Raw genomic sequence first — 18795 nt, 5'->3', positions numbered from 1 at the left:
TGTTTTATCCTCGCCATATGCCATATAGGCCATCAATTTAATTTGAAGCTAACATTGTTCGTTTTCTCTTCTGTACGTACGACTTCAAAATGGAAACCTATGTTGAGTAAACTTTTACTTCAAATTTTTCTTAGAAACGCATCCATATTAAGTACAGATATATTATTCAAATAAGTAAATCTCCAAACCCTGAGCACGCATTCTCACATTAGTCTTAACAAACGAAATTTTTGGAATAGCACTAGTTGCAAATGAAGTTGAGTTCAAATATCAAACTTTAAGCTTATTCATGCTAAATAGTAATACTGTCTAGTTTGATTTGTCCACCTTTTTCCCCCAAATACTTGTAACTTCTTTAATTTCCTTGTCAACAGTGCCTGACGTGCGCTCCAAACGTACAAGTACTACTTTTTGGATTTTCACAGTTTTTTTGGTGAAGGTTGGTCCTTGTATCTAAATAAACTTAGATTAATTTCCCAGTTCGATCTAGTCATCACGATTATTAAGGCATTTTTCGAAATAATTCAAGTTTCGTTCAATTCCCTCCTTGTCAACACTATTTGACGCTTGCACTTTCAGTTCAAGTGCTTGTAGTTTCTAATTTTCACTTTCGGTAAGAAGAGCATTTCAATTTTCTTTACAAAATAACTCTTTGCAATTCAATTTTCTTTACAAATTAATCATATAACGTCGCATATACAGAATTATCAGAAAGTTCCTTTAGAAACATCACATCAATGCGACTCATAGATAATGCTCCTATCCGAATATCAAAAATAATAATTATAGCTTCTTTAATTTCCTAGTGTCAACAGTTATATTTAACGCGCGTTCCACAGGTTTAAGTACTACTTTCGGATTTTTTCTGCTGAGCACTGAAGTGTTTCGCGTGAGGTATGTCTACCATACTGAATAAACTTACTTTAATTCCTTAGTTTGATTTGCTTTAATTTTCCTGTCGGCACTTCTTGATGCTCTTTCGTACTAGAAGTTCAAGTACTTATAACAATTTTACTGACCTATGCGTTAACCTTCTCGTGCAGCTAGACGCGAACCCAACTTCGTTCACTAAGCTCCTGCCGTATTGAAGCATCAATATATTCGTTTCCTGATAATATATGGACACGCAAATAATTCCTAACTCCTAAGTAGCGGTAAAATTTCCAAACCAGAGCATGAATTGTTGCATTAGTCTGAAATCTGAACAAAGAAATGTTGCAATATACTCGGTAACTATGGGTCTATACATGGTTACTACGGGACTTTCAACAGATCATAAGACTAAAACGACGTCTGCACTGTTCATCTAGAATGTTTGGATCAGGTTCATTTTAAAATGAACCTGATTTTCGCTGATTGTAGTTTTGGAAATTATCTCGGTATGCTGTTTATTTTGCAGTGTTCCTTCCACCAGGAATCGTTCCACCTATTAACGGGTCTCTAAGTTTCCCCAGAAAAATATTAGCGTCCAATCTTGGCCTCCTAGCAGTCGTAACAGCTGTCCAAACTATATTTAAACTAAAAGACTGCTCGGATCATGTCTTCTCATCGTTTGGTACAGTTTGACGTCACTCTGTCATATTAGTTCAGTATTATAATAGTACAGTCAAATCCGTCCTAATTTAAGCCTTTGTCGGACAAAATTCGCAACAAAGCGATTTTAACGGGATATGGTCGGGACAGGTCCCAGGAATCATTCCAGAGATTTCCCAAAATCCTCGACTTCAGGAAAATCCACAATTACCACTTTTTTACCACTTTTTACCACTTTGGTTTTCCGCAAATAAGTCACGTTCTGAATATCCTAGAAGATTCTAGTTTAAAGCATTGTGTTTAGAAAACAAAGAAGAACAACTTTTTCTTTAACAACTTTTTCAAAAATAAATTATTTAATTAATTAATTAAATAATTAATAAATTTTCAAATATTTCAAAAATACATTTTTATAAAGAATGTTCACAATTACATTCCACGTATATTGAACTAATTTTTATGAAAATTTTGAAAATTTTCACTTACAATATTTTGGACTTGTAAAATTTTCGAAATTTGTAAAGAAAAACCAATATTTACCACATTGAATCTCCGCTAATAAAACGACTTCTGAATGTCGTAGAAGGTTCTAGATTGAACCAATGTGTTCAAAATATAAAAGATATTTTTCCCGAACCACATTTTTACCGGTCGTTAATAAACCCGCCGTCTCAGCTTTTAGGGTTCCCAAGGGGTATGGGTGCTCATATTTTAATCGTTGTCTTATATTCACTAAAGAAGACTATTGGGACACTTGTTGTAGGTTTTTCGACTTCATTTGGCTAAAATTGAAGTTACTAATTCGCTCGCCCAAAAATTTCACGTGACTTTCTCCGTAGCTTAGTGCACTAGATTCCCACTATCGGAATCGTTCTGAATAGCCGATCCTTACCAACTCCGTGGATCCGACTGGTGGTGTCTGATCCAGTGAAAGCGTGGCACAGAAATCGTGCAGAAAGCCCAATTACGGTTTCGTAGCACCCTGTCACGTGATAAGCGATTAGGTAATCATTGATAACCCAATCAATTTCGCTAACGAGATAAACAAATTGCTTGATAACTTCGTCATTTTCAATCCGTTTCGCACATCGTTTTGCAGATGTTTTGATTTGCAGAGAGGCAGTTGAGTGGTCTACAGGTCTAATCAAGTTGATGTTTCTGTAATTGGTGATGATACTGATTTGCTTGTCATTTTACTGCACATGACAAAACACTTTGCATTTGACCACCTACTGTTTCTCACCACCAAAAGGTACATCTATGACATTGGGAAAATTCGAAGTGCGACTGGTAGGAGGCACGTAAACACGATAAGCTGCTGTGCCACACTTTCACTGGATCAGACACCACCAGTCGGATCCACGGAGTTGGTAAGGATCGGCTCTTCAGAACGATCGCATCCATCGATGAAAGTGTAATAGATGCTTTTTATTCGGCAAATTCTACACCAGCTACCATAAATCATGTAGGAGAACTTTTAAGGCTGCAGCTGATTTCATCATTTCGAGATCACTAGATAAAGCTAGACTTTCAGGTCTTGAACAGAAGTCGCAATCTTTAACAGCAGACATCAAGTGCGAACAGCTCTCGCCAACATCTGGGGCAGTTGAACAACATTCTTATCGTGTTTACCATCAGCTGCAGGCGTGGGATGAGAATGACCTAGATCCGATAAGCTGGGGATGGAAGATGAACAAATTGTTTAGAACAATGGGACACATGTACCAGTGACCACTCTTATGAGTACAGCTCCGAAAAAGCTCATTCAAAAAATCAGTTGCAACTGTTTAAAGTCAGGTTGTGGCAATGCTTGTTCATGCAGAAAAGCAGGAATACATTGTGGACCAACCTGCCTCAAATGTCAGGATCCAATTGCACCAATGTGCCAGCTGAGGACTCATAAGTTAGACTCTTATCTAGTATATATGGTTATATAAAGTACTACTTCGATTTCCCGATTAAATTAATGAAAATTTGTTAATTATTCGTGATATGTAATTTTAAAATATTTTGATCAAAAATAATTTGTATAATTTTTGAATATTTGTTTAATAATCGAATTAACTAATTAATTAATTATCTAATCCAAAGGTTGTCTAATAAAAAGTTGTTCTCTTTTATATTTTAAACACATTGGTTCAATCTAGAACCTTCTACGACATTCAGAAGTTGTTTTATTAGCGGAGATTCGATGTGGTAAAAAGTGGTAAATAGTGGTTTTTCTTTACAAATTTCGAAAATTTTACAAGTCCAAAATATTGTAAGTGAAAATTCTCAAAATTTTCATAAAAATTAGTTCAATATACGTGGAATGTAATTGTGAACATTCTTTATGAAAATGTATTTTTGAAATATTTGAAAATTTATTAATTATTTAATTAATTAATTAAATAATTTATTTTTGAAAAAGTTGTTAAAGAAAAAGTTGTTCTTCTTTGTTTTCTAAACACAATGCTTTAAACTAGAGTCTTCTAGGATATTCAGAACGTGACTTATTTGCGGAAAACCAAAGTGGTAAAAAGGTGGTAAAAAAGTGGTAACTGTGGATTTTCCTGAAGTCGAGGAATTTGGGAACTCTCTGGAATGATTCCTGGGACCTGTCCCGACCATATCCCGTTAAAATCGCTTTGTTGCGAATTTTGTCCGACAAAAAGACGGATTTGACTGTACTATAATTATATACGTGAAATTAATGCTGCGAGAAGGTTTCAAAGTTTTTTGCCGGGAGTGGCGACTATTTGACGTTACTCTTTCATAGACTTGATTTTATTTCCGCTGCTCCTTGCCTCTCTTTAATAACCAGTAAATTGGCACATTTTTAATAGGTATAACTTATAGTAATTATTGTCGACAGTTAAAAGTGGCGTCAGGTTAACATGCAAGTTAAAAGTATTTGATCCCAGAAATCTAATTCCATTCCACGCATGATTGTAAACGGTCATGGCAGGTTATGGCACACTATAATTATGGGAACCCTTATTTAAGATAACATAACCTAATGTGGAAGTGTTAATACGCGGTAATATAACCTAATATGATCCTGATGCCGATAGACAGGTTCTGCTTTGCTGATCGGATATAGAGTCAGACGTTATCAGACTCTGCGATATTCATTTCTCTTTGATAGAGCCATGTAGGGGCGTCTAGCGGATTTATTTATATTGGGTATTTATTTATATTGGGGTATGTCATGTTGATTTATTATATTTATTTACTTTTACTTCACTTTGAAAGGACGGTAATTTACCTATGAGCAACAGCTGGACAAAAGGAAATCGCGGCATGTACGGAATCGCGATTTTCCCCATTATTTGCGACAAATTTTATGTATAGTTTAATGTATAGTCTGTTAAAAATCGCGAAATCCTTTTGTCCCTGATGAGCAAGTTTCTGCAGATATATAATAAGTTGTTGTCTCGATTTTATAGGCAATTTTAAAATTTTAACAGTTTAATTGATAAGACTATGTTTATTTTGTTAAATGGGGCTGTATTTTGACACAAGTTCCCAGTTTCCACTGTTACAAGTTAATATAGTGCAGACTAAGATAAGTAATAAGTATTTAGTTTAAGCATTCAGTTTAAGTATTTAGACAGCATTTTAAACTATTTTATACTGCATTATCAAAATGTAACATTTTAGCATTTTGTTATCCTCTTTGTTCTATTGATTTTCAAAAGTTATTGGGAATTTCTATAAAACACAATTTTTCTCTGCTTTAACTCTTATTTAAACCATACTTGGCTGCAGCTAGCATGAAATTAAGTATTTTTCACTTCTAAGCAGCGAACTGTTTTGCCGATAAATAGTTTTTACGCTGTTTATACTTATAGTTATTTAAGTAATATATTTTTATGCTTATTCTTATTTGTCTATAAAAAGCGCTTCCTTAGCCACTCCTCTGTAATTTTCTTTCTTAACCCGTCTTTAAACTCAAATCTGAACAATATTATTTAGCTGTCTGAATTAAATATCTTTAACTTCTAACCATGACCAAAACTATTTTAACATAATTTCCCAGTTGCGAATGGTGGGAAATTGTAGTGTAATAGTGCTGACCAACTATTTAGGCAACATTTTAATCTATTTTATACTATATTATCAAGATGTAACATTTAGTTATTCTCTTTGTTATATTTATTTTCAAGAGTTCTTGAATATATTTTGAGACCTGCCAGAGGCAGCAAATAAGTGCGGCGAAACGTTTTGACATCTTTGACCTCTGGTTAGATGACATTATCAGATAATATATATTTTGAAATTTCCTGCTTAGCAGCTTTTAAACCGGATATCGACCGAAACCATATTGACCGGAACCGAATTCAGCCGAATATTCAGTTATGTTTTGAAAACGCAAAATATTGACTTTTAACTTAATCAAATAATGAATCGTTTTACCTCGATGCCAAATATTTTATATATTCCGACGAGACCAAAAAGTCATTTGTTGATGAATCATAGAAATGGAATAGAATATTAACGTCAAATCATAGCGATGTCTTCTAAATGTATGCTAATTTTGATGAAATATGAGTGCTGAGTAGCAACTTGCAAAATGTATACTTGAGCAATGATTCTATTTTTTAAATCTAGATGGTATAAATGTTGGGTAAAAGGACATCAAATTTCTTTGGTGAGTAGATAAACATTCCAATAGTTCCAACACGACGATTGCACTCCTCTCAGCTTTTGGTGAAGCACATCATCATTTTGCCTCTGATATAACGGAATTTCTATAATACACTATTTTTCTCTGCTTAAAGTCTAATTTAAACCATACTTGGCTGCAGCCATAGCATGGAATTAAGTATTTTTAGATTTAACTTCTAAGCAGCGAACTGTTTTGCCGATAAATAGTAATAAGTAAGTAAGTAATATATTCTCATACTATATATTCCTCTATAAAAAGCGTCTCCGTATCCACTGCGCTGTAATTTGTCTATGACACATGTTTAACCCGTCTTTAAATTCAAATCTGAACAATATAATTTAGCTGTCGGAATTAAATATTTTAAACTCCTAATCAAAGCTATTTTGACGATAAACAGTTTTACCTAAGTAATCCAAGTTAGATCATATCCAGCACTAAATCGGACTTTAAAACAAATATTTTAAACAAATCAGCTGCTGGATCTGCACTGAACAAATCAGCTGCTGGATCTGCACTGAACAAATCAGCTGCTGGATCTACACTGAAAAAATCAGCTGCTGGATCTGCACTGAACAAATCAGCTCTTGGATCTGCACTGAACAAATCAGCTGCTGGATCTGCACTGAACGACACGTACCTTGTACGAATTAGCACCGTTCCTCACTTCCTCACAATATAAGCGCTCTATATTCTACTAGAGTGTTATGATTTTGTATAGACGTCCAACTTGAAAGCCACTCTTGTTACGCTAGACCAAGTTATACCAAGCTAGCACTTGCGTTAACCCTCGCATTATTTGTACCTGGAACATTTGTTTGGACAAAAAGGAATAAAACTTCGTCTTCATGGTTAGTTTTAGGGTGTCTGGCAGTGCCTATAACTAGGGTATATCAAACTCAGCCTCCAGCCAAGGTTGTAAATTAATTTATTAAACTGCGCTGACAAGCATAAATGATTTCATGGGTAACTTACTAATAGTTCAAATTAACTTACTAATAGTTCAAATTGCTAACCTCAATAAACTAAAACGTCTATCATCAAATTCCTTCACCAGGCTATCATTAGTCTGTTGTAAAAACTTGAAGTTGCTCGGTTACTCTAACAGGAAGAATCCCTTAGCGTTTGTCACAAGCAAGTAATTAACAGCAATACGCTACACTTGCAGTTTTGTTCTTAAAGCCCTTCAACGGTTATTTAGACGCAAGTGTGATTAAGTGTCGTGGATTGACGCGTTTCATCACTTAAAGACTTAATATCTCGGTTTGTAGACATGAATACATTGTCGTGCAGTGATAAACTGGTGTGCCGGCCGCGTTGAGCCAAATGAACCGGCAAATATTGTTGACCTCTTTAATTTAGCTAACATTGCTTCCACACCCGAAATTCTATTTCTTCCCCGTTCTTTAACCAGAAAAGCTGTGATAGCGTTTATCACTTATCTCGATGTCTTTATAAACTCCTCCGGGATACCACTATGGTGCTAAGGGACGGCGTTATTTTGATCCATCCCGCTGTTTTTTCCCATTTAGAAAATAATCCTTACTCAGCTTTAACAATAATAAGAATCCCTTCCCTTATTCACTCGACCGGTTTGGTTTGTTAAGTGGTATCTTGTCTTTTACTTATTTGAGTTTTAATTTCCACTATCAGAAACTACTCAGCGCGCCAGTCACTAAATGTCAGGTGTTCTGATGTCGATGACGCTTACGGCGTATCACATGACCTTCTATAGTTCTACGACGCACATTGGTCAAATTTGTCATGTGACTTGCTTTATAATCTTATCTTGTAGTAAAACAATTATGTGGGGAGTTAGAACAGTGGTCGTACAATTAAGTGGACGTGCTAGACTTGCGGCTGCAGCAGAACCACGGACTAATAGGCTCTTGATCTAATATTAATAACTCGTCAGGGAAGCATTTTAAACCTATGTCATGTGGGGTGATTCGGAATCAGCCTTCAAAAATACATCGATTTCCGTTGCAGTTTCAACAGTCTTTCAGAAAAATATTTATGTTCAACGCTTTAGCACGCTCATGTTTTCAAAACATTAACAATCCCTCGTACTATGCACACTGGATCGTATTATTTTCCCACCTATCCGCGCAACGCGGGATAAGTTTGAATATAATTATCCCTTCGCGTGACTGTGTTATCAGTATCTGAATCTCTGAGACTGACATCTCCCTCAGTTGAATTGTTATATGAATAATTTGTTCAATTCCATAAAGTTTTCTGGTGTTAATGTCGCGGCTTCAGACTGATCCTGATCTCAGTAATCAGTTTGTCTCTTTTCTCTAACTACCGTGATCTTCCTCCCCAGTACCATCGAAACAGACGCACTGTCACTACCATGGTATAGACACTGTCACTACCATGGTGTAGACACTGTCACTACCATGGTATAGACACTGTCACTACCATGGTATAGTCAGTGCCTATACTACCCGGCATATTCCGGTCACATACTGCAGCTCATCTCCCTGTATATTATCAGTTAGTATTCATATTATCAGTTGTATCTGTTAATCACTTTACCGTTACAATGGTTACAGACATGGTTAGTGCAATTATGTGGCCCGAAATCGGTATATTTTAATGGTTTGACACTTACCATTTGACGTTATCACGTACCATGTTAAACCATGCTGATAATATTTTATCCAATTATCAGGATTTTTTCGAATATACTATTATAGATATACTCCTTTTCTGAAACGTATTCTTAATAAATGTAACAAATCAGTAGTGTTACGTAACACTAACAGATTTGTATAGTGTATAGTGTTATGATTGGTTTATGACACATGTTCACTGTCTCGAGTATCGATTAATAGAACCGTACAGTGGTGTTATAGTGGTGTAGTGCGGATAATTTGCGGTTTTAAAGTTGCACGTCTGTAATTTGCATACTATCTTGTATTTGCTGTGTTTCGCGAGTTGTCCTCTTACAGATGTTCCCGCGTTTGTGCTGATTCTGAGCAGAAAACATATTTTATTTAAGTTATACGTCACTTCCCCTTCCTTCTTTACCTTTCTACCGTCATTTAACCACTGGACTGGGCCCAGTTGGCACTGTAATTGCAACTACCAGTACCAGTGCCAGGACCGCTATTAATACAACTATTATTTAGATATAACCGTGTTCTATTAATTTGTGGCTTTCATGTTGCATGTTTTGCATATTTTTCTGGCGAACACTGGTTGTACTGGTGAAGAATATTGTAGTAAATATTCATACAGACCGGTGGTAATTGGTATGTTGGACCGTATTATATCTAACTATTTTGTATATGTTTTCTAACGTCTGTTTACACAGGATGTTACTGGTTCGATTAATATGCCATATACACATCATACGTGAACTCGTTAACTTATTTGTGTATCAGTTCACAACGCTTAAAACAATTAATTACTATTCCGAAACAGTTTGAACTGTTGTCTTTGTACAATTATAGTCTTTATATATTGACGACTCTATTAAGTATTATGCGACATTAATAGTCGCCGCCCTGTCCTGTATTATAAACGCTTTACTCATAACAATAGTACCACACTTTCGACCTTTGTAAGCTCATTATCGGCTGTTTTACGTATAGTCCATTTAGCTGTCGTCTGAACACAAATGCCTGACTCCATTGTGGGAGGTACTTGAGTGGTACACATGTCAAGGAATGTCATTGGCTCCGCGTCCGCCATCATCGCAGCAGCGTCCAATGGACAAGGAATGAAGGATGCATGGTTGGTACAGTCCACTTCCATTGTTTCACTAAATCTGTAAACTTACATTGTTTTACTAAATCAGATCACATTCGCACGACATATTGTTTTTCTTTGGTTAGTATTTTGATTGATCCACGCGATCAAAGTGGGCACTTTCTATTAATGGCGAACAGTGTACCACCTCGCGAAGAGCGGGACACCCTCCATCAATTAAATCGGATAACCACATGCAAATCCATTCCAACTAACAAAACCCCTCGATCAGAAAGTGGAGACACCCTGCACCAATTAAAGCGAATAACCACTTGCAAAACCATTCCAACTAACAAAACACCTCAACAAAGTGCAGGAGATACTTTGCATCAATTGAAGCGGATAGCCACTTGCAAATCAATTCCAACAAACAAAACTAAGAACCTACACCGTTCCAAGACGGGAGCATTAACTGTCTCCGGCCGGTCTTGTACAAAACAAGATCTCGCGCGGGAACGTTCGTTTAGCATGCCCAAGGAGGAAGAGGCTTTAACACAAGTTATCAATTTTGTCAGCAAGCGGTTCGTAAACACGCACCAGGGCGTACTGCCCCAGAAACAACAGAAGAGACGGGATCAACAGTCCGCTGATAACACCAATGATTACGTTAAGATTAACATTAGTGGTGTTACCTTCAAGACCAAGTTGGAGACTCTACAGCGATATCCCCAGACTTTACTAGGTTAGTTTTTGTGTATTCGTTGTGGATAAAGTTAGATGTGGTTGCATCGCCCACGGTTATTAAAATAAACAATAGCTGATGATATTTTACTAAAGCTCAAAAAATAGTCTGAGAACTGAGATTATATATGTGTCTTGACTCTTAAATATAAACCTATTGTAACCAAGTAAATTGATTACATGGCTAAACTAAATTCTGTTCGTGAGATCGGTTCATTAGCTTCCTAAATTTAAATAAATTATCCGAGCTTTGTAATATACAGCATGCTTTGAATAATATAGCTTTGTGAATTATACCCACATCCAGAAAGACGACGAAATTTGGTGCCAAAAATATAATTTTAAGAAGACCTGACCTTTTTAGGGTCTGAGTTAATCTTTAGGGGAAAAACATTAATCTGCGAGGAAATTAAAAACTTTCTGGATGTAGGGAATTATATAATAATAAAAGATCTCCCATCAATTAAAGACAGATTAGTAAAATTTATTTTTTATCCATCCATTTATTTGTATCCATAAGAAAAATAAGATTATTTAATCAATGCAGTTACCGAATAAAACTATTAGTCGATAATTACCATAGAAACCTCAAAATAGCTTCAATTCACGCAGCACTTTTATAAAAACGAGCATGTCACGTACAATTTTTTCACCGAACTATTGATATGTTATTATCTTGATGAGCGACTATCACACAATACAGTTACTAAGGCAGTTACCTATAGTAACCATATAGTATAAACAAATCGTAACCAATAGTAACCAAAAGTAAGCAAACTAACCTCACAGGAAACCACGCAGACCGGGCCAAATACTTCGATGAGCGGAATGGGGAACTGTTCTTTGACCGCCACTCACCCACCTTCCCATCTATCCTATACTTTTATCAGAGCAACGGTCGGTTGCACAAACCCCTCACCGTCAATATGACTCTTTTCAAGGAGGTAATCTGCTTTTTGTTCGTCGTTTTAGTTTTAGGTAAGATCATTAGAAACTGTATCTTTTCTATTCTCTCAGAATAATCGAATTATTGTCGACCATAAAAGTAAGTTCGGTTGTTGTGCTAAATCTAATGAAAAGGCCTAACATATCTTTCGTCGATCGATAGACGATTAATCTATACATATTGATGATTCAAACGTTTCAAACACATACATATCCGCAGGAGCTGACATTCTTCAAAATCAAGTACGAGGGACTGCTCGAAGAAGTAGTGCCAATCCACCACAGAGCCAACCGGTGGAGCCTTGCTGCAGCCGCTGCAGCTGCGGGCCCCGGTCCAGAGGGAGTGACCCCCAACTCCGTCGACCCCATCAACAGTAACCCTGCGTAAGTGCTGACATGCATTGTATTTATGTATTATGTTCAATAATATTGTCGATTTTAAACAAGATCATGAGCTGTATGTGATCCACATATGCTTGTCTGATACAATCGATCAAAATGTATAAAACCTGATTCATATGCTACCGTATTCTCGTGAATCTTTGCGAGTGTTTGTAACTACCGCTGCTGAACTTTAGTAGGTTCTGCTCGGTTCTAGGCTCGTGGTTCGGTTGCGCGGCTCCGATATAATCTGCAACGCTGTACACCTGAACCCAGCCTAGAACCCAACCAAACCTGCAGTGAAGTTCAACAGCTACCATAAAACTAAACTATGTACTGGTCTGGCGGGAGGTAATACTGTATAATAGTCTCTCATCCCCCTATAGACACAGATATATGTTAGCCAAACATAGAAGAAACAGGTAACGGTGCTATGGCTTTACTAATCTTGAACGCTAATTGGTTTATCAATATCATTTAACGACTGTTTTCTTGCAAACAGCAGATATCATGAAAACCTTGTTGGCGTTTATTTGTGGCTATGAATGGGTTTAATTTATTTAATTATACAGTGTGACTGTGGGTATGTACCGGAGTTTAAGTTTAAGACATAGGAAAAGTCTGTAAGTTACTCAAAGTTCGTGAAAGCTATGTTTTTTTGGGAGCTGCTGCTTGCTAATCATATAAAAATTATTTCTTTTTAACGTTTGATGCTATTACTGAGTTCTATTAAGCTAAATATATACAATAGTAGGCCTGACTAACAATGTTAAATGGTAAATCTAAAAATGATATTTAGATTTAATAATGTAACGGAGCGATAGGATAAAACAAGTCACCGTCACAATCCAAAGTTGTGCAACTCATTTCATTGGTTTAAAAAGACGGGAATCGGGCGTTTCCAAAACAAGTCATTGAATCTGCCTGAATTCATTTTTCATTATTAGAGAATCAAGACTAAAAACCCAAATTTTAATAGCCTAAATTTTAAAAATGTTACCAAAAACTTAAACGATATCAGACAAATAATTTTATCAGCTCTATAATAACATGTTAAAACATGTATCTTTAAAATTTATAGCCATAACAGTTATACAAACTGATGAGCCTGTCAACATTATATGTTCAATCCGTTACAACTAAGTACTTAAATATTAAATATTTTAGTACTTAGTTGTAAAGAATTAAATTTTATTGCCGACTTTAAACAATTTTATATGCCGACTTTAAAACAATTTGTGAGTTGCCAGATTTAGAATTGCGATTTGAATGCGTAGGTATTGCACAACTAGGATACTTGCTACTTTTTGCTAGCAACGTTTTGGGGTTACTGCCTGCTATGCAATGTAGCTTGTTTTATGACACAACAATTTTTTTTAATAACGAAGCTTAATGCTCCAGTAAGGAATATCGGTTGATCATGAATTTAGTTCATTGATTCTGCATCTTGTTCTGTTTAAGCATGCTCTTTCCGTGAGCATTAAATGCCATGGTGAGACATATCGTTCATTGCTACAGCTATTAAGTTGCACCTCCTCCATATTATCATCGACATCATCATATTCTACCGGGCACCGGCTGTATCAGGTTTTGAATGCTCAGTTCTTCATTGGACTCTATTATTATCACCCATATTATGTCTGCTCATCGATAGAACGGCTGGACGAAAGTATGGTCGAATCTTAAAATTGGATTGGCCAGATTATGCAAAATCAACAGAAGAGATTGCTTAACTCGACTTAAACCAATCCAATTTCAAGTTTCGCCCAAACTTCCTACTAAACATTTGACCGATGAGTACACATCTTGGTCTCGTGCATGAAAGCCTGATTGTAACTATGTCGGTCAAACAAAACTGCTTCAACACTATCTGGTCATAGTTGAGTAAATTCGTGGTTAGAGAAAGAACAAGAAAATAACACCGATCAACACTTCAATGAGCTAACTTATCCACATGCTCTGTACTATGTTGCAGTAGTGCTATGAATGTGATTAGAAGTAAGCTGTGGTCTCTAACACTTCACTTTATCGGTGTGGTCACGCTCTGTAGTAATACAAAGGGAGCTCGCTCAAGACAGTGTGCTTACTTCTAATCTAGGTAAACTATAGGTAAAAATATAATATTAATCATAAGCTAAAATGTACTAATCTTTGTATTCTAAATGGGGAAAAAGAAGAAACATTGTCAGTCAGTCGAGAAAATTGTCAGTCAGGCTATATGGCAGCTTTGTAGATGTTGTGACTATGCTAGTAGTGGTCCCAGGCTTGCGACTGGAATTGCGGTGTTAAATCGATTTAATGGTACCAACGATCCACCTCCCACTTGTTATTTGGTACTTAGCATTAATAGTGTTAGCTGTAGCCATTTATAGCAAGAATCTTAAGACTAAAGGGGATGACAAGGAAAAGAGGAAGGAAAAAGAATAACGGGACAAACAATTAATTAAAGTATTCATAGGAGCATTAGATATTGTAATTACAAGCTTCAATAATCAATCACTGACTAAAACTTCTAATTAAAATGACACTTGGTACGCTCGCCCATTTTCACTGGTCAGTCTGAACTTCGGTTTAGCACGTTGTACACTTATTCACCTAAGTTTCAGAATTTGTTCAGTTTAGCAGAGTTAGTACCCGTGTTTCAATAAATCAAAAGATATCAGGGGAGTTCTTTAATAATGTTACGGTCATCTAGAATACCGAACTTCCTGAAAACGTTATCATATTTCCTCAGACAACGTTTAATGCCTTTAATCAGTCTATCACGGCTATATCCTCTATCAATTAGAATTTTGAATATTTTGTGAAGATGGGAGGTAAAGATATCCAATCTAGTGCAAACATTACCATATCTAAGAACTTGACTTGAAAAAACGTTGTAGCCAACCTCGGTTGGGATGTTACTGTGAGGAAATGTAAGGGATACAACATGAAAATTAAAATCATCAGTTTTGTTATACACTGATATTTCTAGTCCTTCTGTGGAAATATTAATATTTAAATCAAGGTAGTTAATGATTTTATTATTGGAACCAGCTCGCTCCATCTCCAATGAATTAGGATAAATATCTTTAATCAATTTATGAAAGTAAAGGTAGTTAATAATAGATAAATCGTCAACATATCGTTTATTATTGGATAATATCTTTGCTAATCCCATTTTCTTTTCCTGAAGTAAACGTTTCATATAATTAAATTCCTTTTTGCCAACAGTGAGATCAGCTATAGGGGAACTTGAATTTCCACCCATAGGAATACCCTTGGTTTGTATGAATACAATCCCACCGAAGACGACATAAGTGTTATAAATAATAAATTTAACAGCCTCTTTTAGGTCATCTTGACTAAAGCAGGCATGAGAATCATAGGTTTTATTGGAAAAGAAACATGTATTACTGTCTCTTTTAGAAATACAAATATATCTATTACGGTCTGAAAATATTAAATCAACAACTTCATTAATCATATTCTCTACTTCAATCAAGTCTAATCTGGTATAAAGAGTAGTAAAATCATATACTTGTATATTATAAACATCGCTATTTTTGATAGCTTCAAGGAATTCACTTGAGGAATCTATGCTCCAAAACATGTTTATACCGCTGTTGTTGTAGATTGCCTCGCAGTATTTCTTGAAGTATTTCCTCAAAAGTTTCAGACAACAGTTAACTTGGACGTTAAGTTGTTTCGTAACGCAAAAACGGGCACCTGCAATGAACCTCGCCTTGTAAGGGTTCTTATGAAGCTTAGGGTTCCAGAAGATGCGTGCTAGTCGCAAGTTTTTATCTTCAACTTGTACATTAAATCTCTCCTTTAGACTCTCAGATATTTTATTGACATAATGAGTCTCGTCTTCGCTACAGGGTTTATATGTATCATTACCTATACATTCTAGAGTATTAGGATCAAAACCCATTTCATTGACAAGAGTTTTTACATAAAACTTTTTACAAATAAATGAAAAATTACCAGAAGCTTTGTCGATACTACAAATAATGTATTTACTTTTCAGCAATTTAAGACTTCTTTTAACATCATCTTTTTCCAGTGTGTTTTCTTTTATTTCAAATGTTTCAGGAAAGTTTTTCTTGTAATATTCAATACGATTGGAAACTATTGATAACACTTTTTCCTTCCAATCGCTGAACTTTACTTCTTTTTGACAGTACTTTCTACTTTTTGATTTTATAAATTTGATTTTATAAATGACGATGGAAAACTCTTTGATGCTTCATCCAGGACGGGCTGTAATTGTTTTTTTCTAATGTGATAATTAAAAGTTATTCCCTCCTCCCCCTTAAGTTTTATACAGCGTTATAGTCACATTTTCTTTCTCTTTCGGATGGTCCAAGTTAGGTTGAATCCTGAAAAATCTTTCAGCTAACAGCTATCTCCAAATGTTTGAAACGTCCGCTTTGGGCGGTTATTATTGGATTTTGACGGTTTGGGCCTTTGGTATGGATTATGTCGGCGGTCGGCCGTCGGGGTTATCACAGATCACTATAAGTCTACAAGTACAAGTCTATGGAATCTCTGCCTTTGACTTATTGTCTACTTTTCATTTCAAATTTTGTATTTCTTAACCTCAATTTACTTTCCTTTGCACGGATTAATTGACAGACAAACCATGAGAAAAACTTGGGTTCACTCGAAGATTTGACTAATGATAGATGAATGCATATAATTTAAAGTGATATTATTTCAAATCATAAGGAGACACAATTCGCGCTATTGGTAGTACTAGGTTTATCATTGTCATATCCTGAGTCCTTCTTATCAACAAAATTCCATCATATCATATTCTTCCGAAATGTCTCCTACGCCGTAGTCTAGTCCACTGCAGCTGCTGTTGTGACCTGCACCAGAAACGTCTATCATATAGTGTCCGGTCTAGGATTAAAATATTACGTTTGATGAACTACTCATATCCATTTTATCAATGAAGCCACAAAAGATGTTCATACACATCTTTTCGGAGTATTTTAGATACTCATACAATCGTCCCTGAAAATCAATAAAAGTTAATATGCATCATTGTCAATGTCAGGACCTAATTTTCAATTCATAATATAGATGTGGATTCTGGAGGGGAAACTTTTTTCGACTCGTGGCAGCGATTCTTGGATTAGATTGGTCAATGCTTGAAGATGATTGGTTGATCGCTGTCATGTATCAGAAAGAATGTGTTTCACCTCCCCACCACAATCGTTTATACTATTAATAATATAATGTCAATTTTCCGAACGTGTTTTTCCACTCCTGTTTATTGCACTCCTCCTTCTCTTCACTCTCTCAATAATATGGCTAGTGTTGATATGTTTTGCTCGAGCTAATGTTTTGCTCGAGCTAATGTTTTGCTCGGGCTAATGTTTTGCTCGGGTTAATGTTTTGCTCGGGCTAATGTTTTGCTCAGGCTAATGTTTTTCTCGGGCTAATGTTTTGCTCGGGCTAATGTTTTGCTCGGGCTAATGTTTTGTTCGGGCTAATGTTTTGTTCGAGATAATGTTTTGCTCGGGCTAATGTTTTGCTCGGGCTAATGTTTTGTTCGAGCTAATGTTTTGTTCGAGCTAATGTTTTGCTCGGGCTAATGTTTTTCTCGGGCTAATGTTTTGCTCGGGCTAATGTTTTTCTTGGGCTAATGTTTTGCTCGGGCTAATGTTTTGCTCGGGCTAATGTTCTGCTCGGGCTAATGTTTTGCTCGGGTTAATGTTTTGCTCAGGCTTATGTTTTGCTCGGACTTATGTTTTGTTCGGGCTAATGTTTTGCTCGGGTTAATGTTTTGCTCGGGCTAATGTTTTGCTCGGGCTAATGTTTTGTTCGAGCTAATGTTTTGCTCGGGCTAATGTTTTGCTCGAGCTAATGTTTTACTAATAAAATTATCATCTTGTGCTCGCTTCATCTTTTGCAGTTTTTTGGATTTGCATTTTGTTCAGAAAAAAGATTTATCTTTTTGTGCAGAAAAAGTATCTATTATTTGTAAATCATGGCGCATAATTGTCAATGTCAGGACCTAATTTTCAATTCATAATATAGAATATAGATGTGGATTCTGGAGGGGAAACTTTTTCGACTCGTGGCAGCGATTCTTGGATTAGATTGGTCAATGCTTGAAGATGATTGGTTGATCGCTGTCATGTATCAGAAAGAATGTGTTTCACCTCCCCACCACAATCGTTTATACTATTAATAATATAATGTCAATTTTCCGAACGTGTTTTTCCACTCCTGTTTATTGCACTCCTCCTTCTCTTCACTCTCTCAATAATATGGCTAGTGTTGATATGTTTTGCTCGAGCTAATGTTTTGCTCAAGCTAATGTTTTGCTCGGGCTAATGTTTTGCTCGGGCTAATGTTTTGCTCGGGCTAATGTTTTGCTCAGGCTAATGTTTTTCTCGGGCTAATGTTTTGCTCGGGCTAATGTTTTGCTCGGGCTAATGTTTTGCTCGGGCTAATGTTTTGTTCGAGATAATGTTTTGCTCGGGCTAATGTTTTGCTCGGGCTAATGTTTTGTTCGAGCTAATGTTTTGTTCGAGCTAATGTTTTGCTCGGGCTAATGTTTTTCTCGGGCTAATGTTTTGCTCGGGCTAATGTTTTTCTTGGGCTAATGTTTTGCTCGGGCTAATGTTTTGCTCGGGCTAATGTTCTGCTCGGGCTAATGTTTTGCTCGGGTTAATGTTTTGCTCAGGCTTATGTTTTGCTCGGACTTATGTTTTGTTCGGGCTAATGTTTTGCTCGGGTTAATGTTTTGCTCGGGCTAATGTTTTGCTCGGGCTAATGTTTTGTTCGAGCTAATGTTTGCTCGGGCTAATGTTTTGCTCGGGCTAATGTTTTGCTCGGGCTAATGTTTT

The 18795-nt window shown here is 36.1% G+C and overlaps 1 protein-coding gene across 7 annotated transcripts in view; it reads left to right on the top strand.

Annotated features, from left to right (window-relative positions):
- LOC134817007 (potassium voltage-gated channel subfamily A member 2-like) overlaps positions 1–18795 on the top strand; it is a 46436-nt gene that overhangs the window by 13171 nt on the left and 14470 nt on the right. For 2 of the 7 annotated variants that reach the window (XM_063826078.1, XM_063826077.1), the window contains exons 1-4: positions 9787–9925; positions 10456–10622; positions 11411–11565; positions 11787–11950. In XM_063826078.1, coding sequence (XP_063682148.1) covers positions 9849–9925; positions 10456–10622; positions 11411–11565; positions 11787–11950 — 563 coding nt within the window. In that variant the 5' untranslated portion in view covers positions 9787–9848. Of the gene's footprint in view, positions 1–9786; positions 9926–10016; positions 10623–11410; positions 11566–11786; positions 11951–12333; positions 12370–18795 lie in introns of those variants that run through there. The other 5 variants (XM_063826073.1, XM_063826072.1, XM_063826075.1 and 2 more) reach the window with 4 other exon arrangements.

The sequence above is a fragment of the Bolinopsis microptera genome, chromosome 6, assembly GCF_026151205.1.
Source record: "Bolinopsis microptera isolate Bmic1 chromosome 6, MBARI_Bmic_1.0, whole genome shotgun sequence".
NCBI classification, from domain to species: domain Eukaryota; kingdom Metazoa; phylum Ctenophora; class Tentaculata; order Lobata; family Bolinopsidae; genus Bolinopsis; species Bolinopsis microptera.
Note: the sequence above shows the minus strand (reverse complement) of the source record. Positions and strands in the feature narration are given on the sequence as shown.